The sequence below is a fragment of the Chamaea fasciata genome, unplaced genomic scaffold (genome assembly GCF_029207755.1).
Source record: "Chamaea fasciata isolate MVZ Bird 193981 ecotype frontalis unplaced genomic scaffold, bChaFas1.0.hap1 SCAF_6, whole genome shotgun sequence".
In the NCBI taxonomy this organism is placed as follows: Eukaryota; Metazoa; Chordata; class Aves; order Passeriformes; family Sylviidae; genus Chamaea; species Chamaea fasciata.
The window spans coordinates 26,536,243-26,558,976 of record NW_027094091.1 but is presented as its reverse complement, the minus strand read 5'-3'; the positions used below and the strand labels follow the sequence as shown (position 1 = coordinate 26,558,976).

The 22,734-nt window shown below is 36.5% G+C and overlaps 1 protein-coding gene across 2 annotated transcripts in view; it reads right to left on the bottom strand.

Annotated features, from left to right (window-relative positions):
- Positions 1-362: 362 nt before the first annotated feature.
- The window catches only part of FIP1L1 (factor interacting with PAPOLA and CPSF1), a 37,985-nt gene continuing 15,613 nt past the window's right edge, over positions 363-22,734 (bottom strand). For both annotated transcript variants that reach the window (XM_066185744.1, XM_066185745.1), the window contains 8 exons: positions 19,426-19,519; positions 18,285-18,438; positions 12,956-12,982; positions 12,343-12,397; positions 11,268-11,323; positions 5,852-6,071; positions 1,428-1,565; positions 363-684 (listed from right to left, as the gene is read on the bottom strand). In XM_066185744.1, the coding sequence (XP_066041841.1) occupies positions 537-684; positions 1,428-1,565; positions 5,852-6,071; positions 11,268-11,323; positions 12,343-12,397; positions 12,956-12,982; positions 18,285-18,438; positions 19,426-19,519 (892 nt within the window). In that variant the 3' untranslated portion in view covers positions 363-536. The remainder of the gene's footprint in view (positions 685-1,427; positions 1,566-5,851; positions 6,072-11,267; positions 11,324-12,342; positions 12,398-12,955; positions 12,983-18,284; positions 18,439-19,425; positions 19,520-22,734) is intronic.

The following is a 22,734-nucleotide window of genomic DNA, read 5'->3' as shown; positions in this document are numbered from 1 at the left end:
ACTAAGAACAATCGGCACCTTTCCCACTTTCTCTAGTTTTTTTTTTTTTTTTTAATTCACATTATTACAATGTTTTTGAAGAGCCTGCAGTTCCTGTGTGTCCCTGTAGTAAAGGATGACCTTTCCAAATATGACTCCAAAAGCTATGCTAAACCCACACTGTTCCAGATGTTTGGTATGTAATAAAATGAATGCACACTGTTTCTAAAGTCAGTAAAAGAATGACCTTCCCATTGGCTTATGAAAAAAGGAGACAATTTAATACAAAGAATTTAAGCCCTGCTTATATTGTAAGAGCATAAGCCTCTAGCTGTAAGATCTTTTTTCACTGTTTCTTAAAAGACAAAATCACTCCAAGAATCTTAACATGAAAAATTCGTTCTTTTATTTTCAAAAAAAACCAAAGTAACCTTTGATTTCAAACTAACAGAACAAGATTAAGAGCAAATTATTATAATTCCCAGAAAAATAACAAGATTTATAGTAATCTATTTCTGGCACTAATATATATGCAAGTAGGCAAAAATCACACAAGCCTATTCCACAGGGGCAGCTTCAGTGTTTTCCTGTTCAGGAGCAGGCTCACCACTGGCTTCTTTTCCTTCTTTGCTTCTTTTGGACTTCTTGTGTTTGTGTCTTCTGTGGCTATCCCCTTCTTCACTGTCGTGACGACGTCTGCTGTTACTAAATAGAGAGAAAACATGCCTCAAACACTTGACACTTCATGCCCTATTTAATTACAAAGTACCAAAAAACCATCTTCTGCATTCATATTTGAAAACTGGCATCTGCTCCCAACTGAGAGTTTTTGGATGTCAGTGCACAACTGAATTTTTCCTGGAATGGAACATACACCTATCCATCTTGTACTTTTTGTGGGGAAAATGGAATGATTTTTCACATTTGTAACCCATATTCTAATAGCAATACTTTGAACAATGTCACGTACCTATTGGCATTCCTTAATAATTTGACATTCTCATTGACCCCATTATCCGGACATAACTTTTATTTCTAGCTTAAAATGGGTCATGTAGAACAATTTCTATCAAGTGACTGCGAGGATTATTTTACTTGCTGAGAATGACTGTTGAGTTGTTCTGTTCATGCTGCTGAGTGTCAGCTTCATTCCACCTCTTTCTGACTCACCATTTTAACCCTTCTTTCCCCAGTGTCCTGATTTCTGTTCCCATACGGACTGTCACATACATCACTCAATACGAGGTTACCCAGGGTCAGTATTGCTTTTTGTCTGTCTACGTTTTACATGGCAGACTTGTTCCAAGTAGCACATTCACATTCAACTGTTTACAGTCTTTCCACAAAACTCCTGTTTGTTTGGGGTTCTTTAAAAAGTTTACTCCTTTTTTTTTTTTTATTAAACTGGGCAAGTCTTTCATATCCTATTAAAAAAAGAGAAGTCAAACCTTCGAGATGACTTGTGTCGAGTCTCTTCTTTCTCTCTGTGTCTCCTGTCTCTGTGTCTGTCTTCTTTCTCTCTACTTGTCCTATGGCGATCGTAGCCCCTCTCTGCATAGTCTCTGTATCTGTAGCGCTCTTCATCACTGATTCAGAAAGAACAGATTTTCAGGACAGTAAGACCAAGGAGTATAACAATAACAAGCCAAATGACAGGAAAATCTTAATATTCCTTCTGGGTTCTACATGAGTTCCACTGCTTAAAGGACAATAAAGTTCTTCATGTTATACACCACACTTGTGCAGTTAATGCAATTTTGAAAGGAAAGTGTTCATTAAAAATGAAAGAAAAAAGAATACAACAGTGTCCCATTAAATTTATTTAGGAGGTATCAAGCTGTTAAGTTTGAACCTGTATCTAACTGGGAAGGAAATACAATCCTACATAAACTTCAGTAATGTTTTCAGATCAGTGTTTGAAACGTTCTACACTTATCAACACACTTTTTGACTATTATACAACTTGGGTAAATTAAAATTAGATTTTGGTACAGTTATCTATTTCCTTACACCTGCTTCAAGACAAGGAAAAGCTAAGTACAAAGAGTAAAATATACTAAATGTTTTGGGCTGCTTTTGAAATTAATTTTTCCCCAGTGCTGTCTCTACTTCCACTTCTTGCTTGGACTGCCAGGAAATGCTGCCCTGCCAGAATGTTGGTAAAACCCCCTAAATATCACAGGTTAGACATGAATTTAAAGGCTTTACTTAAAAACATATTTTTATATTTTGACCTGATGAAAAGGGCAGTTCTAAGAGTTTACTGAAATCTAAAAAAATAAAAAGAAAAAAAAGAAAAAAGACGAGAACACTGTCCATTGTTAGCCAACACGACTCAAATGCTACATTAGCATAGCTTAAAAAAGCACAATCATCGCATCATTTCTCCACCAAGAAAATCCTACCCAGCATCATTTAACAGTGCAACTTCAATATAAATGAACTTCGTGTAGTTATTTATGTATCACATGAAGTGTTCTCTAGCCTTAGTTTGGGAGATCCCCACCAGGCCCTAAAGAAAGGCACAATGTAACCAGTCTTTCTAAAGAAGTAAAATCAGTAAAAATTTAGATACTGCTAACCTAACAAAAGGCAAGTGTTTCTGTCTCTGCCAATATTTACCATGAAAGAAAGTATCTTCCTGAGGTCCCTGCAGCAGCAGAACAGATCAGACAGATCACACAGGGAGAACAGCTCAAGCCTCAAGAGATTTCTCAAACCCATTTTATCTGCCACAACTTGGATCCTCTGGCCATTTCCCAAGTGAGGATATTACACTAATGATTATTACAGCTATGCATGAAAATTCAAGAATGAGAAGGGGCAACACCTGAAGCAACAGCACTAGTCTTTTCATGAAACCCTGTATGATTACATCATTAAGCAAATGTCAGAAATTAGTAATTTATGACACTGTAGAGAAGCATTAACCACCCCATAGAAAATTGCGCTTTTCTAAGGGACACAAAAAATATTCACACATCAAAACCAGGAAAACTACAGCTACAACTACAGAACTCAAAATTATGATTTGCCACTGACAATTTCATTGACTTTACAATGCATTTATAACCTCAGATCTGAGAGTAAGCTGATTGAATCCGGCAAAGCACATTTGGCACAAAAACTGAGGTTGGAAGGTTATGAATGGAGGTCATCAGGACCAAACCCCAGCTAAAGCAGGGACATCAGGACCAGCTGATCAGTACCATGTCCAGACAGCTTCAGGATGTCTCCATGGATGGAGACTCCCCAGCCTCTCTGTGCAACTGTAGTTTCCTCCCATATCTGATAATGCTTCCCAAAACTAGTATTTCGATTCAAAATATGAAAAGTTCATATTTTGAACTTTTTAACTAATTAAAAAGTTAAAATTTGTATGTCTACCACTAAATTCTGATAAGCTTCCCATGAGAAATTAGATGACTACTTGTAGACTTACGGCTTGGTTTCAAAGATGAGATCCAAAGCCCATAATGGTAACTCACAGTTTGCATTTGTTCTGTTACCCAGTTATTTTAGAACACTCTAGAAAAGGTTAAAAATACTGATACTCCCTTTTAAACCTTATTTTGGCAAACTACTAAAGAACCATGACAGCTTGTATGTGTGTCTGATGAAAATAAACAACTTCTTTAAGTAAAGCAAAAAAACAGTTTGCCAAGACCAGTGTGTTGGGAGCTTTCAGGAACACTCTAATTCTGCTCAGTGTTTTGACCTTTATCGCACACTGATCTTGGAGTCTCATTCAGTCTGTTGACCACCAGGACACCAAGTCCTGTAAAGCTGCAATCCAGCCAGCCAGACCCTGATCTGTTCTCCTGCATGAGATTATTAAATTCCAGGACCTTAGAAATACAGTTGCTGGGGGTAGGGTTTTTTGGGAGTTTGTTTTGTTTTTTTGGTTGAAGTTTCTTTTTTTGGGTTTTTTTTTTTTTAAATTTTTCAAATTGCTGAGGAAGAACCACAAAACAATAACACATCAATCAAAATCCAATGTCTACACTTTTAGTGGTAACTAATTGACTTGAAACTACCAAAATAAAACAAACAAAACAAACAAACAAAAAACCCAAACAAACAAAATAAAGTCCCACGCTTCACAGAAGGGAAACAGTCCAAAAATAATAGCATCTTCTCAAGGGTGCAGAGTGAGATGCATTCTAAAAATGCACTTTTCTTTGAGGATAACAGGGTAAAAGCAGAACACAATATAAAGACACCTGAAAGTTCATTTTTAAACCACATTTTTGTTATAATAGAATAAAAATCCTATTTTCCTATAATTTTAAGAAATGCCGTAACATTTCTTAAAAGAAGAATTTCTGTAGCGAAAACACAGGCTATTTATCTGGAAAACAACTGCTAAAAGCATTGAACACCATAATTTCTGAGCAGTAAAACGCTAAACTTGATGCTTACTACAAACCCCACCAAAGTACCACTTGATCAAAGTTTAAACAAAGGGAAAACAAATAAAAGCTATAAATCTGTGCCATCTTTAAAATAGTTCACGTTCTCTTCCTCACAGCTCCATTCGTTTTTTTTTCATAAGTGCACAGAATTGAAAATAAACCTTCTTAAGAAACATTATATCTGCATGTTCTTTCTTAAGCCTCTCCCACCTCTCCTGTGATTCCCAAACCAACTTATCCTAGTTAAGTGCCTCCCATTTTCTTACACAGCCATGTGGCAACAGCTTTGCTACAGATGGTGGATAATTTAGTCACATAAAAAAGTCGAGGCCTGCTCTTCCCCCTCCTTTACAGATAACTCTGGCAGCAGCACAGAGATTTCTTGAGGCCTGGAAGCTATTAAGGTTCATTTCAAGCACCCTTGAATGACCAGGGCTCTTTCTGGCCTTCAATCAAGCTGTCTGAGAAACAGATGTTTAAGATGGGTCTTCAGCCCTCAGAAACTGACCCTGGAACGAAGCACATGCCCACAGGAGAGGACATCACCACACCAGCATACATGGAAAATCCCCCAGCTTGCATCCAGTTCGGGTCTTCAGCTAACAATCATCATGCAAAAATGTCATCTCTCTCAACCGCAGTAATGTTTACTCTCAGCGCTCTCATTCCCTTCTGCTTAAAACCATTAGTAAAAACAATCTGCCTAATAGCTAACATATATTCTGCAAAAATTTAAACTTAACAACGAACACTGATAAAAGCATCAGATACTTACCCCAAAAAGCTTAGTAGGTAACAAGCAGAGGAAATTTAGAAAAATCTGGTTAACCAATAGACCTCTGTTCTATAGAGCCATAGTGAGCTCAACATCAAACGCTTTGTACTTGAGCACATGAACCACAGAACAATTGCAGGGTTTTTTTAAAAGCAATTAGAAAGCTGAATAAAGTTATCTGACATGATTTTCATTGTCTACATCAAAATTAAAGATAAGTTCTTGACCTTGAAATAATAGGTTTTAAAAGAGAGGAGACATTATTATCCAGCCATTTTTACCAACCATATTAACCATTTTACCAGGTATTTAACACCATTAATTAAGGTCAAACCGAACTGGCAACTAAAATTCATTTGGTACTTCCGTAGGTTTTTCTGTAAATTTTTTCTAGACCCATTGATGTCAAGGAGAGATGGATATTTCAGACATTCTCAAGACTTAAATCACCTTTACCTTGTGACCAATTTGGATGTATACTGCCCTTTTTTTCTGCTTCTGTTTCACATGTAGAAATTTAGAATTATAGTTTCCAAGAGAGAAGGGCAAAGGTGGGGAAGCCACACCACACCCAGCTCTTCAGAATACACAGCAGAACACAAATTTGGGTGTTGAAGTACACTGTTTAACAGAGACGAGAGTTTTGAGCAGAGGTACAGCACATTTAGGACATTTCACTGACCTGTTGAACGCACTTGAAGACGGGCTGTGATCTCGGTCCCTTTCCCTGTCTCTGGTACGGTCTCGATCTCTGTCTCGGTCCCGGTCACGATCCCGATCTCGGGATCTCTCTCTCTCACGTTCCCTGTCCTTCTCTCTTCGTGCATAGTAATCCCACTGTTTGCTGGTGTCCAGAAGACTAGACCATGAGGGTGCAGAACCTGCAGGGTGTGGAAAGGTGACTAAAGAAAGAGATGTAGTTATTAGAAAGAACATAATCAAATATCATATGGAAACTTATGCATGAAAACACATTTGTCAGTTTCCTCCAACAACATTTTTTCATCTTCCTTTTTCACATTAGAATTAATTCTAAGTAAAATGCATTTTTTCCATGATGATTACAAAAGCTAATGGCACTCATTTAAATGCTTCTTATGAGGTCGGTACAGAACCAGGGTATATACCCCAAAGACCATCTGAACACTTTGGTAGAGAAAAAAAAAAAAAAAAAAAGTGCAAATACTTGCTCGAAGAATCTGATCCTATGTGGTAAAACGGCTTTATTTTGGGGAAACAGCAAAATGAAAACAACCAGAAAACAAAACTGCCTTTGAAACTCAGGTGCTCTGAAATTACATTTCAGAGAAAGGACACCTCCGGCCTTGTATTTAAATGCTATTATTTTTATCTCTTGTACTTTAAAATCATTGTATTTAAAATACAATGTTAGCAATGAAGTTCTCATTCACTAATTTATATTCTATACTATGCTTTGTCATACTTTTCTGATTACAGATGTAAAAGGAGTTTTAGAAATAAATTCACTCTGAGGAGAAGAAATAATGCTCCTACTTGTGCTCTGTAAGACAACATTTATGAATACTCAGCACAAGCACTCATCCCACTAAAATGTACCAGTTTAAGAAAATTAAGCACGGTCTTAATTTAGAAGTGACGTGTTAAGATGTTAAGAAGGAAGTCTGAACACTGTCTCCCAAACCCTTTCAGACAGATAGCAATGGGGAGAAGGAACATGCTTCTCATTGCTTTTTGCCAACTTCAGTGTAACATAGAACTGCTACTTTTAATGCCCCAGTTGTTCTGTCCTGCCCTCCCTCGCCAGAAGTCCCGTGAACACATCCTGTAAAGGAAAAACAAGGGCTGAGTATTTAGCTGGAAACAGCACTCTCTAGCGGACTTACAGTACTGAGGACTTCTCCCTTTCTGCTTATCTGCCTTGCTAGCTTTCCTAACTTGCAATAAATCGTTTGTTCTGAGCTCCACTTCATCATCTATAATATGAGAACAATATTTACTTGACTTCATGGTGTCACAAAGAGATAAACAGTACAATTAACATAAATATCTCCACTGAACAATGTAAAGTGTGTTACTGCTCCTGTATTTAATACTGTTGAGTTATAAAACCAGTGGCTTCTACTGACAGCTATGTTCAGACTGCCTTGCCTGTAATGTCTGGGGTATGCCTGCCCCAGAAAGCTTTGGCAGAAGCTTAAGGGAGCAGTTTGCCAAAGTGTCCAGAGGAGGAATACAAAAGACCTTTAGAGCAGGCAGTGGAGCAGGAAAAAACACTTCATTGTTAAAACACATTTGCAATGAAAAGTATTACAATTCCTTAAAAAAGCATTTATACAAGGTTTTGCCTCTCATAAAATGCTTGGCACTATTTAACTTCAGGTCTATAAGCAAAATGAAGGGTTAACAGAAAAAAATGTCCTAATACAATATTATGCTGTTCATTATACTGCCAAGAGCTGAAATTTGTTGAAGGAAAGCAGCCAGAAATAGCAAAAAAACCCAGCTGGACTTAGAAGACTGCTAATTTCCTTGACTTGCAACTATGTCAACAACACACGTATGGTACATGAGACCCTGGCTGCCAGAGTATTCTGATCTAAAGTTTAAACTTAAATTTAACTTTAAATGTATACTACAAACCAATTATTAATGGTAGTACAGACTTTTACAATACATTTTGGATACTCCATCTCATCTTGATTAATTCTCATCAGACAGAAGTACTTCTCCCCAGTAACATAAGATAAAACAGTAATTTGACACACTGCACATTTTTATATCTAGATTTTCACCAGAATTATCCACAATACACAAGAAGCTTACTTTCTAGTATGAACTGGTGATCTGCTTTTACTACACTGAATGAAGTAATTTGTCACTTCTGTTATTTTTATCTGGATTATTCCAATAATTTCTACAAGAAGAAAGACACTTCAAAAATTTAACTCTGATTTTATTTTTAAAACAGGAAGAGAGCTTAGAATAATTACTCTAATAATTAAATTAGTTTTGGACACATGAGCCCAGTTTCGGAGATGGTTTACAAACTTAAAGCTTCATGGCATAAGGCAAATTATTTAATGCTTCTTCCTTGTGCCTCAAAAAATACTGACTCTCCAACCGTTTCTGTAATGTTAAATGTCTTGCAAGTTCCTAAGATATAAAGAACATTTAGAGCACACACCAGAGAACTGCCTGAGGAAAAAGCAAACAAGCTGCAACAATGCAGCCCAAGCAAAGCCAAAGACATGATAGCAAAGGTAGCACTGCATTGTTGGAAGGATTTAAGTGGAAATTGATGAAACCACATGGACATGGTGAAAGAGCACAACAATAAAACAGATATTCTTGAAGCTATAATGTATTTTTTAACTATGTAACCTTTCTAAAGGGTTTGCAATGGGAAACCTGACTGACCACAAGGGAAAAGACACAAAAGCATGAGCTGAGGAATTTGAATAGGCAGAAGAAGGGCTAGTACCTTAATCAAGACTGGTACTTTTTGCAATGTGTTCCATTTGCACATCTTCCCCTGCAATTTTGACAAAGCTAGGAAATGCACAGACTATCAAAGAAGACAACAGGTTGGAGATTCAGTGCTATCATCCAAAGCAACTATTAAATATACTTAGTGACTGTAAATCACAGTGATATCTGTACCCTGCTGTGCTGTGGAGCTCTCAGTGTCCCCAAGTTCTGATTCACAGAGAGCACTGTTAAACACTGACCAGTAATCACATTGCACAACAGGGACTGTTGAGAGTATGATGCTGACTAGGCAAACATCTTTCACTATGAGATGAGCAACAGTGATAAAATGCTATGGAGTCTCTACAGATACAAAAATCCCTATGGCATGGACAGCTTTGAGACAGATAATTGCTTTGTGCAGCAAACACAAAAGCTTTTGCTGCAACAGGATACCAGATACACTGGAAACACACTGGGAAGACAGGAGGGGACTGTGCTCCTTGGTCTCCATAATCATATAAAGGCAAACGATTTTTTAATCCTGCTGAAGAAGTTCAAATTCAATGTTGGCATGATCATGGTAATAGTCATCCTTTAAAACTGGTGCTGCAACAACACAAGCATGCCATCATCTCTAAAAGTCAACATAAAACTTGGAAATACTCTTATGTCCCTGAAAATACTTGACAGAATAGAAAATTCTAACAAAAGAGACACCTAAGTGAAAAACATTCTACACTGGAGACTCTGTAATAGATGCTACATACATACATTAGTATGCGTTAGTAAGACTGCTTTCCTTACAATACTCTGCATAGCTTTAGTTGTACATCTCAGCTTTTACCTTTTTGCTAAAACACAATTGAATTACTGCTAAAAAGAAGTCTGTGTAAAGCTGATGTTTATGAATTCATTTTCAAAAATTCTTGAAAATATAACAAGCTTCCAACGCATGAAAGCAAACATTAGGTAACTGATGAGAATCCTCACAATGTCAACAAAGTACTGCTTGTTACTCCATGAACTGCTACAACTTCAAGAAATTGCAAGGCATTACAAAATGTCATTTTGTATATCCATGCTTAAGACTGTGGAACATTTGGGAAATAGATTTGCTGAATATTTGATCTGTGCTGAACATCGCACATCCTCAGAAACAGACAAAACTTGCCCTACGATTTCTCCTCTCACTAGGTAGAGGTCAAAGGAACAAGGAGCAAGGCAATAGAATTTAGCTGAAAGAAAAGGCACTAAGCATGGGGCTGAATGGCAGATGTACTGAAGGCAGAGGTAGTGACCTCAATGTTGGTACAATTGGTAATGAACTGATTCAAAGCAACCCTGCAGAGAAGGGCTTGGAGATACTGGTGGGCAAAAATTAAATACGAGCCAGCATTGTGAGTTTGCAGCCCAAAAGTCTCTTGTATCCTGGCTGCATCAAAAGGAAGGGTGGCCAGCAGGTTGAGAGAGTGATTCTTTGTGTGCCCTCATGAGACTCCACCTGGAGTACTGCATCCAGCTCCTGGGACCCCAGTACAAAAAAGATATGTTAGAGCAGGTCCAGAGGAGGACCACAAAAAATTATCATAGAGCAGGAACATCTCTCCCTATGTTGTTTAGGTTGTTCATCCTGGAGAAGAGAAAGCTCTACGCACACCTTATTGTGGCTTTTCAATACTGCAAAGGGACTTAGAAGAAAGATGGAGAGAGACCTTTTGCCAAGGCCTGTGTGACAGGACAAGGGGCTATGGTTTTACTCAGAGAAATGGTAGGTTTAGATTGGACACAAGGGAGAAACTCCTTATGATAATGGTGGTGGGGCAGAGGTTGCCTAGAGAAGTTGTGAATGCCCCACCATTAGAAGTATTCAAGGCCAGGTTGGGCAGGACTTTGAACACACTCATCTAGTGAAAGGTGTTCTTGCCTCTGGCAGAGTGGCTTGAAATAGATAACCTTTGATGATTCCTTCCAGCCCAAATCATTTCATAATTCTATCTACTTTATCTTCTTATTTTCTCCTTCAGATCAAGAAGCAGAGCTAGGTAACTGTTCTAAACTCAGCATACATTCTGTGGATGCTCATTTGTTGCCACAAGATGAAGCTTTTATTTTAGTTTACTTTTGTTTTCCGGTGTCAGATTTTTTTCCCATAACACTAATTAAAAAAAGAAAAAGGCAAAAAGGAGACTGACTTTGCAATAGGATAGCTGAAGGTTATAGTGTCTCAGACAACTGGTTTTTCAAAGGAGAGGTACATCATTAGGATTTCTGAATGACTGGTCTTAGTAATTAAAATTCTGATGATACGTCAACAGTAGTTGTTCCCCTGCTTTTAAATCCTTGAAAAATTCTCCCTGACTTGCAGTCCATATTATGGTATATAATGCTTCAAAATCACAATTCTGCAAAAGCAGCAGCAGGAAAAGATATCCAGTATATAAATTAATAAGCAAAACAATCATATTTACCAATAGTGGTTAAATTTGCAACAGCATATATCTATTTACAATGGTCAGCAATGAGTTTTCATAATGAAATACTGACAGGACCTGTTTAGTCTTCTAGCTAAAATCCTCCTAAGTGTATCAAACAATTTGGTATCATACTGGTCATAATTTCCAAAGCCAGCAAGCTTGCTTACTTACCACTGCCATATGAAAATGCACGAACAGAACGACCATCATAGCCAGAAGAATGTCCACTGTGGAAAATACAGGCAAAACCAGTTTCAGCATGTAAAGATATATGTTAAAACTCAGCTTTAGCAACAAAGCTACCTCCTTCAATAAAGATACATATATACTATATATATATATATCTTATATACAATATATACAATCAGAAGCAGAACTCATTCACAGCAACTGTCAGTACAAAGTAATAAATGCACATACAATGTATTAAGTTAGGACTTTTTCTCAATTAAATCCTATGAAGATTTTCTCGGAGATTTTCCATCATTCTCCTGTATCATGTATTTTAACAGAATTTTCAGTTTCAAAGGAACAGACGTGTGCATCTTTCTGCAGTGAGATCCAGATGGTTGACAAGAGGCTTGTACCATCTTAGTGAGTTTTGTATATGACCTGGTTTTGGCCTCCAGAAAAATACAAATATTTTTCAGGGACTGTGCTAGCCAACCTTTTTCCTCCTTTGATATATTTGTACCTGTATATACAAATATATGTATGCATATACATATAAATGCATATAAAAATGGTATTGAAAAAGTACAGTTAGGCCTGTTACAGCTGAACACTTAAAACAGAATAGAAATACAAATTTGGACTCTGTGGAATTCAGGCACTTCTTATAGTTTATGAGGGCTTGAATTTGTGCTCAAATTTTTGTGTACATCTATAAAAACAGATAAGATAGCTGAAAAGTATACAGTTCACATAAATAAGCCTTCAGACTAATAAAGAATATTTTAACAATAATTTCCTTAGGTCTTGGCAATGCTTTAGCATCAAAACTGTAACTAATTTCATGTTATGATACTGTGTCACGACTAAACAAGTGGCCAAGTAATCTACTCAAAGAACATGCTGAGATGAGACTAGTAACATTTCTGTAAAATTACTGTAAAAATCTGAAGCTGTCTCCCCTTTCTCAATTGCAAATCCATAAAACACTGAGAAATGCCAAGAGTACTTATTAATTTATTTCAGTTACAGAATACTGACAGATTGCTTAGTAAGATTTCAAACAGATAATCACCTGTCTATTGTGGGTATGAGAGAAGGTGGAGGACCGCCAGGTGGTGGTGGAAAACCTGTAACAATAAATTAGGCAAGAAGGGCAGAAAGTAAAAATCTATCACCCATAAACACATAAAAGAACCAGGCTAAGCATACAATGGCAAACAAATCCCAGAGAGAACAATGAAAAATTCTTTCCATGTAAATGGGTTTTTATTTCATAAGACTAAGAACTACTTTTCAGCTTGACAAAGGCATAACATTAAACATGCATTATCAGTGCTTCAAATTAAAAACTATCATTCTTAAAAATATGGTGATATAGAAGCACGGGCAAATTGTAACAATACTTAATAAACAACAATCAAAACTATTTACTGCATTGCTGAGAAAAAAAGATTTTAGAGAAAAGAAGGAAATATACATCTAGAAAACTGGCTCATTAGGTCCACTAGTCAACAGCATTTTCATACAATTTCTCTTCTGCCCAGCATCAAAATAACTGAGCCTACATATAACATATAGTATACATAACCCTTTATCTATATAATTGAAAGGAAGTTGGTAAGTTGCACATCAGTTAAGTTTTCATCTCTTAACCAAATGTGGAAAAAAAATCTAAGCAAATTTACCTGGTGGTGGCACTGTTATTGGTATACCTAAAAGGACAACAAATACCAGCTTTAGTAATAGTTTATTATCTGTAGATCTAAAATCAGATTGAGCGTTCACTACACACACGATCAAGAAGAACGACAACATATTTCCTGTGTCCTCAGGTCAAGATGTCACATTAATACCGATTGTTAATACTTTATACAAGCCTTGTGAAATCTAGCTTTTGATTTAAATTCCTATCCTTTAAGATCTTACTTATTTAGAGGCAAGAATAGTGAAGAATGACTCTGGGTCTCAAGGTTAGAATTAAATTCATAATCCTAAAAATGCTTAGTATACAGAAGGAAAGCAACATCCCATAGACTGTATTTGCTTTATTTTACATTCCACGGCTGGATGGAAGGAAATGCAATTGGCCTCTGACCTTCAACAGCCTGGCACAGGAAACAGTAGGTCCGCATGAACAAAGTATTCAGGCAGCAGTAAGCAATATAAATGTCTGAGTCAATGCTATGACACTGCAGTTCATCATTCAGTTGCTACGTGGAGGGAAAAAGATGGTTTTGTTCTCTATTTTCTTGTAACTATCTGAGAAAGGAGCATCCTTTAACAGAAACATGTGCAAGAATTACTCTAGCCTGATTTTCAGATCTAGCTAAGCTGTTATGAATCTAACTAAAAGCTGAGTAAATTGCTCCCAACTAAATTAGCTGACCTAACAAAATAGACTGCCTCAACATATAAACCTTATCTTACTGATTATGAATGGAATGATTACAAGGTAATAATAATTTGTACACTTCAAAGGTTCTTATCTTCTCATGATTTGCAAAGAACTAGCTTTACCTGAACTGAACACATAACTGCTACATAACAGACTGGGCTAAAACAATACTGGCAGAAAATAGACTACTTCACCAGACATAAAGCACTTTCAGTTATCAACAATTCTGCTTCCATTAAAAAGTATGCATGTTCCATCGGATAGCTCATGGCAAAACTTTGGGGAGGGAGAGAACAGAAAACACTGGCAAGTGCTTTCATCAGTGTTGACATAACTGCATAAACATTCACACAGAACAGTACTAGCCACTGCATGATGAAATCTACATACATCACATTAGTTCAACATTAAAATTAAAAGACAATTGTATGGAAGGAACATTTTACTAAATTTACGTATTTATAGTCTAAAAAATGCCAACTGCTCCCAGACTGCCTTGACAGAAGAACAGAATGAAGGAATATGCAAGCAGAGGAACAGTGATCAATATCAAAGTTCACTAATTGTTGGCAATTTCTCTGACATGAATTCCTAACAGCATTAATCCTATAGGATTAAACACACGGTGAAATATAATTGAGGTTTCTGTCCAATCCAAAGATATAAAATCTGATCTCTTAGCCAAAATGTAAATCAGGAGACAGTGAACTCCAACAGCCAAATTTCTAAACTCCATGAGCCATTTTCTCCTCACCAGCACTCAAGCTTTCCAATGTACACTACAATAATTAAGAACACTGGGTATCACATCATAAAATTTTTGACAGTGTAACATTTAAAAGACCAAACACTCCTAATGAAAGTTCCTGAAAGAAAATCAAGATTAAGAACTCAAACTGTTACACAGCCAAAGTGTTTACCATTAAGCTTTTTTGGTTACTTGTTCTAATTAATAGATCCTTCATGAGCCTAAAACATAGAAAAGATTACATATAATATATGAATATTAAGCACGTATATATTATATAATACAACAATGTCAGGAGCATAATCTAGAGAAATACCAGAAGTTCCCGCAAAGTGATTTATTAGCTCCACCTTACACTAAAAAAGATTTCAATTGCTGCACTAAAACCAGTATATTGTTAGAAGTGCACATGGCACTCAGCACTATCTAGAGAACTGCCTGGAAATCCATCAGCTAACTCCTTTTTACAAAAAGGAAAAATTTTGTACTAAACAATTAATATATTCCTCATTTACAAGAATGTTATCTTGTGCAGAACTGAAAGTAAAGATATCACCACAAGACTAAAAGCCAAATGAAAAATTTCACTTAAAAACCATTCAAACAAAATTAAGACAGACTGAATACTACTACTATCCAGTGACCAAATGTCCCAATATTTTTAATAAATTGGTTAATGTAGGGTATTGCACAAAAAAACCCCAAAACATAAGCATTTTTTCCCACAAAAACCTTAAGGAACTTTTTAAAGAGTCATGATTAACGCTTATAAAATTTTAAAACAGAGGCTAATTTACTTGACGGTATCACAAAAGAAGAAAGATTCTACATGACAAAAGATCTAAAAAGATCTAACCAAAGGTTTTCCCTCATCTTCCTCACTAATACACAAATATGACACAAAACAAGACAAAAAATCCTAAGCTTCAGTTAATGGAAAATAAATAATTGCTTAACTCTTCACTTTTTTGCCCTCTAAGTGTATGAAAATACACTTGTAGTGTCACCAACCAATTATTACTTCTGCGAAAAGACACTGAAATATTTTATCATTTCTTGCAATGAAGAGACTATATTGTACCAGTGCAAGAAGGTGGCTTAGTATAGACTGTGTAATGTCCCTAGAACATTGTTATACTGACACAAAGATACATCCAAGCCTAAACTTGAATACTCAGGCTTGTGTATGAAAAGCAACCCAAATGTCATTAGTGCACCATTTTACCTAACACACTCAAAATTGCCTTCAGAACATTGTATACCATTCTACTAGCTCAGGGCTGGTAAGTATTTACAGAAATGTTTTACTAAAGGAAAGCAGTGCCACACGTGATCTGCTTGTGGAGTAAGGAATCAAACATGAACAACACAGCCAGAGTTTAACAACATACAGTAAATTAGATGAACTCTGTAACAGCCCCGAGAAACGTAATACAACTCAACTTGGTTCTCTTGCCACAGGCTAAATTAGGTCAACTTCTCTATATCAAAAGATAAAAAGTACACACTTAGGATGCTGTGGCTGAGCAGTCGCTAACCAAACCCGGATATACATTGCAAAGTTATGCAACAGAAGTTCAGTATTTCAGAGAAGTTTCTTTTTTCTTAAATCACAAATACATGCCACGTTTTTAACTACAGACCTAAGCCAAAGCATATAAACCAACTTTTAAAACCTGGGTAACAAGCATACACGTTTTGCTTTAGATCAAAATTACTCCAACATAGCAATAAACACAGCAAACAGAAACTAGCACGTATTTTGCCACAGCCAGTCATCTCCTAGGACTATTTGAGAATTTTCTACATTTGGTGCTTTGAATTGTTCCAGGACTTGCTCCTCAAAAAAGATTTGAATCACAAGAGTGAATGAATACAGAACAAGAGACCTAACTTCAAAGCAAGATCCTTTTTCAAAGGCACTTTTGGAGGATGTTTTATATTTGGAATACTTAAATTTTCTGGCAAGTAGTCCCAGTTTAATATTGGGTAAGTGTAGTTTTTTTACTCCTCCTCCAGTGAACCTAGGAGAGATGGCAGAACCTATTTTTGGAACAGCTTTGATGATAAAGAGCTGGCAACAGCACAATTAAAACACAAGCCTGAGGAAACTAAATCCACAGCTCTTAATCATTATTTTCGAATCTACTCGAAGCACGGAAGGATGTTCCAGAAGACCTTCTGAACAAGCCTGTGTCATAAACCTGCCTGTAAACCATGAGACTAAAGCCAAATCTGCCAGCTTGATCTGCAACACATGTGGATTTCCTTCACCTTTAAAAACTCAACAGGTGAGGGGTTTCATAAGAACAGTCCAGTACCCATACGTGACATCCCCGCACCAAGAGCATCTGGGGTGTCTCTGGGGGTGGTTCTCATGTTTTCATTAATATACAACTTAAAACACCTTTTCTGAACCCAATTACAATTAAAGTAGTTACTTTCTAAAAAGTTGAAATGCATTACATATATTGTTTTATCAGAAAGGTTTAAATGAAGCTTAAAACCACAGCAAGCATTACTGTTACATCCATCCCCTTTCTGTCCTTCCCCCTCCCCAGTAAGGTAACACCACAAAATCACCAGAGCATGATCATAATCTCACTTCAGAGAATCTATCTATCTATATATTTATGCAAAAATAAAAAAGAAAAAGGAAAAGGGCAGAGAATTATTTTAGTTTTTTAATTTTTAAATCTCTTCTCCTCAGTTTTCAACGTGTTATGATTTTTGTGTATGACCATCACTGAGGAAAGCCAGAGCTTGCCAGGCAGAATGAGTTAGGTTTTAAAATTAGGAGGGGCAGTTGAAGAAGCAACTTCTTCTATGAGGATTTAAACCTCATAGAAGAAGCTCATACTAGTTGCACTCAAACAAAGTTACTTCTTTGCTTCTACAAAAGAATATTAACAGAGAAACTTTTAAAAGATTCCCTCTGCAAGCAGAATAGCAAAGAAACTGTTCAGCATGATTTCCAGAACAAGTCAAGCAAAAGAATTCAAGAAACAAGAGAAAGTAAGAAAAGAGGTTCCACCTTAAATCAGTCTCTTCTGTAGATAAATGCTTCACTATCCTACTCAAATACCCCACAAAGATTCTCCATCTATTTTGATTTCTCACTGACCATTCTTCTCAGTTTCTTGCCAAATCATTTTGAACTTAATGTCTTAAAATGACAAGTACAGGTCACTGTACCACTGGTGCAAATGCCCACGACACTTCACCCAGTAAATTTCCATATATGTCAAATTTCAATACATGCTCAGTAAATATCAGTAAATTTCAAAACAGATTAATAATAGGATGAGTTCTCAAAGAGTTTTGATTTGTTTAAGATTCACAGACAGAGAACACTGGAAAAAAACATCAGGGACTAATAAGACTTCTAACCGAAAGAAAGGATACAGAGCAAATGCAATACTTATCAGATTTTTGGGAATTCATACATGCTGTGAGAGAAAAGGGGAATTAGAACTGCTTAGACCTTAGACATCATAGACTTCAACTTGTGACACAAGCTCATGGTATGACATACTTTTAGCTCAAAAGTTTGTAGAATGATGTGTTAACGTGTACCTCTCAATTGCATTAACAGTTACTGAATTACAGAAAACAGCTTCTCACTTCAAACATTTTCAAGAACACAAGAGCCAGCAGTTAGTCTTTAAGTAATTATTTACTAAGTTACTTACTGAGTTATTTACTAATTATTTGCTGAGAAAGTAAAAATAAAAGTTTCTGGGTTTGCCTTACAGATACATTTAAGAAAAGAGCAGAGCACGAGATTCTGAAATTCTGCACAATGCACCTCAAGAATTTGACGCTAATAAATCTCTCATTAGTCATATCCCATGTAGTGCAGGATATTTACCTGGTGGGGGAATCAGAGGTGGAGCAGTACTGACAGTTGGAGGGGGTGGGAGGAAAGGAGGTGGTGGAAGGTGAGTAGGTGGAGCTCCTGGAGGGAAAAATGGAGGTGGCTTGGTAAAACTGTCTACTTCAGGATTAGAGCGTTCTGAAAGAACCTGTAAAATATCAAACTCTAGTTACAATTGCTATGTGATAAGGGTAGAAGACAGGTTTCCTCTCTATCAGTTACTCTAACAGGAAAGCATCACTTCACACCTGAAGACCTGTATTCAGATGGTGTAAATTCTACCTGCATACCTACGTTCAGTGTCCCATATTTGCCAAGTACCTTTAAAGGTCTAAAAACACCTTAAACTTGTATAACGGAAAATATTTACAAATCAATATGAAAAGCATGAAAACAACCCAAGACTATAAATTCCTTAAATACTCTGAGATCAGATAAAAAACACAAGGCAGTGTTTTCAATATCAGCGCTACAATCCATTACAATATTCACTGTTGAACTTCAACCTAAGTTGGCATGGAAATGCAACTAGAGTACCAAGCAACCCTGATCCTTCCCTCTGATTCTTCAAGAGAGAAGTGTATTCCATCCATACAGATTCAGCTGCTTTCTCAGGATAGTAGCAGTCTAGACTAAAGCCATAAAGACTAATCTTCCAATTTATGGTAAAGTATTACAATTTAAGTAAAACCAAGCTATTACCAACCATTTATTCCTTCACCCCTTGTTTTTAAAAGACTGCATTTCTCAAAGTGCATACAAGGGGGCTTTCACTTCCAGCATTAGTGTCTAGCAGGAATAGGGGGACAAATGAGCAGTTTAAATATCTATCTTTTCACTCCGTAAACAAAACACAAATTCATGCAGATACAGCAGAACCAATGCTGTCTTCTGGATTGTAAGTCTGCAACATCACTCATTTCTTTCCAGTAAGAGCTATACCAAAACATTTCCCTTTTGAAATTTATCAAACACTTCATCTTAATATATTTCAGTAACTACCAAAACTTTATTCCTGGATTTAAAACTACCTATGTATTACTCATTCATATAAATGGATGTTTTAGTCAGAAGCTATGGGGAAAGCAAAAATGTCTTCTAGTGAAAAACAGAATGCAAAACTGCAGTGTAAAACCTGTATGTTGCTGTTTTCATTAGCACGCCGTCGTCCTTCCACCCTACTGATAGTGATGGTCTGTCCAATCACATCTATTGTGCCAGATATCCGCCTGCAACACAGGACAAACCAGAATCAATGAGCAGAATCAGAAAACGGGGGGGAAAAAAAAGAAAAAGAAAGCCTTATGGACTTCTCTCATTCTAAATGGCAAAAGTCCTTTCTTCTGCAGAAAACATAAAAGATTGTTTCTGAAGAACATTAAAGATGATGCATTTGCTGACCTATGCAAGAGTATAGAGCTAAACAATGTAGCAAAAAAAGACTTCTTTGATAAGCAAAGACAAAAGCTAACTCTACAGCAGTCTCCTTCCCCCCCATAAAAAATAGTACTTCTGCTCTTCTGTTACAAAAAAACCCCCAAACAAACAAAAAGATTACAAAAGTTCAGTAAAAAAAGAATATATTAAGCAGAACTTTCACAAAAATCTAACATAAAATATCTATAAACTATTAATTAGAAGTATTTTCTAAATTGCATGAAACCATAATGAAGCATTCCATGGAAGATCAAAGGTAAGACAGAAGGAAAAACCTAAGATTTTTTTTTAGAAAATGTTAGAAAATGAGGTACAAAACTACAGTGCTAATGGTTAAGAGAAACAAAGGTGTGAAATCTGTGTCTCACCTATAAAGGAAACCACAGTAGAAAAAACTGATAATATTCACCAAGAGCATGATATATAACAGTAAAAGACGGGAAAAAAAACCTTCCTGAAATGTCCACAGAAACAAATCCATAGAAAAAAAAAAAAATTTCTAGTTTCAGAAGACAAGATCTTGCCTTTTTTTGCATCTGGCGTACTACTAACCACATGAATACAAATATCAGGGAGAACAAGTGTAAATAGGAACTACAGGCTCAGAGTTCTGCCAGACTTGGACTCCAATTGCTCAGATACCTAGATTCCAATTCAACTGAAAATGACACAGCAGACACTAGAGCATGAAGGAACAGTTAGATGTCCCAGAGGTAATCTGAAGCCCCTTAGCAGACTGCATACTGACGATGATCCAAAAGCGTGTCCTCTGAGCTTTGCAGTACCTGGGTTTACAGTTTCCTGCTGGATATTAAAGCAAGCTTATTAAGCACAACAGCTTAGACTTAAAAAAACCCAAACAAAATCAGTGCAACGGTACAAGAGAGTCTGAGAATACACCTGCAAAATTAAAGAGCATATACTATAGAGCAATATATACAAGATAACAGAAATTTAAGAAATTCTCTGGTCTTCTAATACCCCATCGTAGAAGTTAGATTGTTCCAATAATCAACACCTGCTTTTCCAAACTTCCCCAGTGGTCTTGCATGGCCTTCCAGCACTGTTACAGTGGATTATTACTTTGCTTTAAGTAACTAAGTTGAGAACATAGGTATAAAAGACTTGTTAGAACAACTGTTCTCACCATCTCAGTCCTCACTGACAGTGCATTTGGTTTTAGAGTTCTAAGACACTTGTTCTCCTCCATCACTGGTATCTTCTCTTAATTACCTAAATCATATCCTAGAAAACTCATTTTACCTAGCTTTAGTCCTTGTGTGAGATGACACTTCAACAGCAAAAAGTCCTTGCCTGGATCACTCTACTAATTTACAGGGCTTCCACTTGGGAGTGATGTACATAGCAGAATTAACACTCTTCCTCCCTTGTACTGTTTGCACACTGCCAGCAACTCTTAGAATCGGCAGTGAAAACACACACAGTGACACAATGCATGAGTACTGGGCATTAAAGAAATACGTGCCTCAACCATGTTACAATAATATTAATTCTGGCTTGGGAAGCAGCCCAAACACACCACTGCAATATCAAATGAAGCAAACCCAGACTACCATTTAGTTGGTTCCTAGACATCAATTTTACTGTTTCACTTAATTTTTTTTTTTATTCTGAAAAGTATACCTGTGCTCACTTAATCTCACTGAGATTACACTTTATATTCATTATTTAAATAATACTGTAGAGTGTTATGTCCACTGTTCTTCCCAACAACTGCCAAGAGATTATTTTTCATAATGATGGATGAGTGAGAATTTGCCATCATACCTTGAACTTGACAAATTCTCTATTTCCAATATTGCAATAACAATTTCATTGAGAATTCCACTAAAAGAGCTTGAAATTGAACAAGAGAAAGCATAGACTCAGTTGCAAATGAAGCAGCAGATGACGCCTCAAATCACATGTAAAGTCACATACACATTACATCACAGCAAGCTGGCACAAGGAGAAATTTTCAAGACTCCCTAGATATCATGTAGAGTCATGATAAGTAGCAGGCAATACTCAGTTTCTGTCTCAGTGCTGTAAGCAAAGAAAAGGAAGGCTTGGTTTGTCCCTTACATGATTGAAGCACCTGGGATACAGATGCACTGCCAATGGATCCTCTGAAACATAAAAAGGCATTCCACACGTGTGGGATGCACATGAACCCACAGCAGAGTTCATACAAAGTGTAGCTTGAAAGGAACATTCCAGCAACTCTGAGTTATCTCACTCTAATTAGAGAATGGTTATTTATGAGCTATTTGCACTAAGAATACCACTTCCACGGAGATTAATTCAGAAAGATAACTCAATCTCATCTGGCTAGCTGAGCTTAGATTCTACAGAGCAAAGAGAAAGAGGGGAAAAAAGGAGGAAAAAAGAAGGCAAACCCAGTTATTTTCCAAGTTCATAGCTTCAAAAATCCTTATCCTTACCCCAGATAAAATACATAAGCTGCTTTTTGGAACACCCCCATATGACTCTTCAGAATCAGACTAACTACAGGATGCCATGTTTGTTTAGTAGATTTATAGTATAGTCTAATATGTATGGAATTATAATATGCTTCAATATTTCTTCTCTTCTTTCCTCTTTTTCTTAAGTATTTTGTGTTTTATTTTCCTCCTCTTGAGGACACCCTCAACTTTGCTGAGCTCACCACAAACTGATATGAATAAGAACTGAGATTTACTGAAGAAACCATTTGTATAAAAACGCACTTTTTTTCAAAATAACATCTGAATTTCCAGCACTTAGTCTTGCAGGGCTCAAACTGGTAATTTTTCAAAAAATATAAGATCAGAAATCCATTTCCTATAAAGAATCTGTTTACAGAAAGCCTTAAGCACAGATGAAGCTGATAAATAGCCCACTGCACTGATGGGCTAATTTCTCTGAAAGCAAAACCCATTTAAATGTGATGTACACTTTAGTAACCATAAAAGTATAAATGGAGGTTAAAAACCAAAAGACTTATGACAGAAAAAAGTTTTCTGAT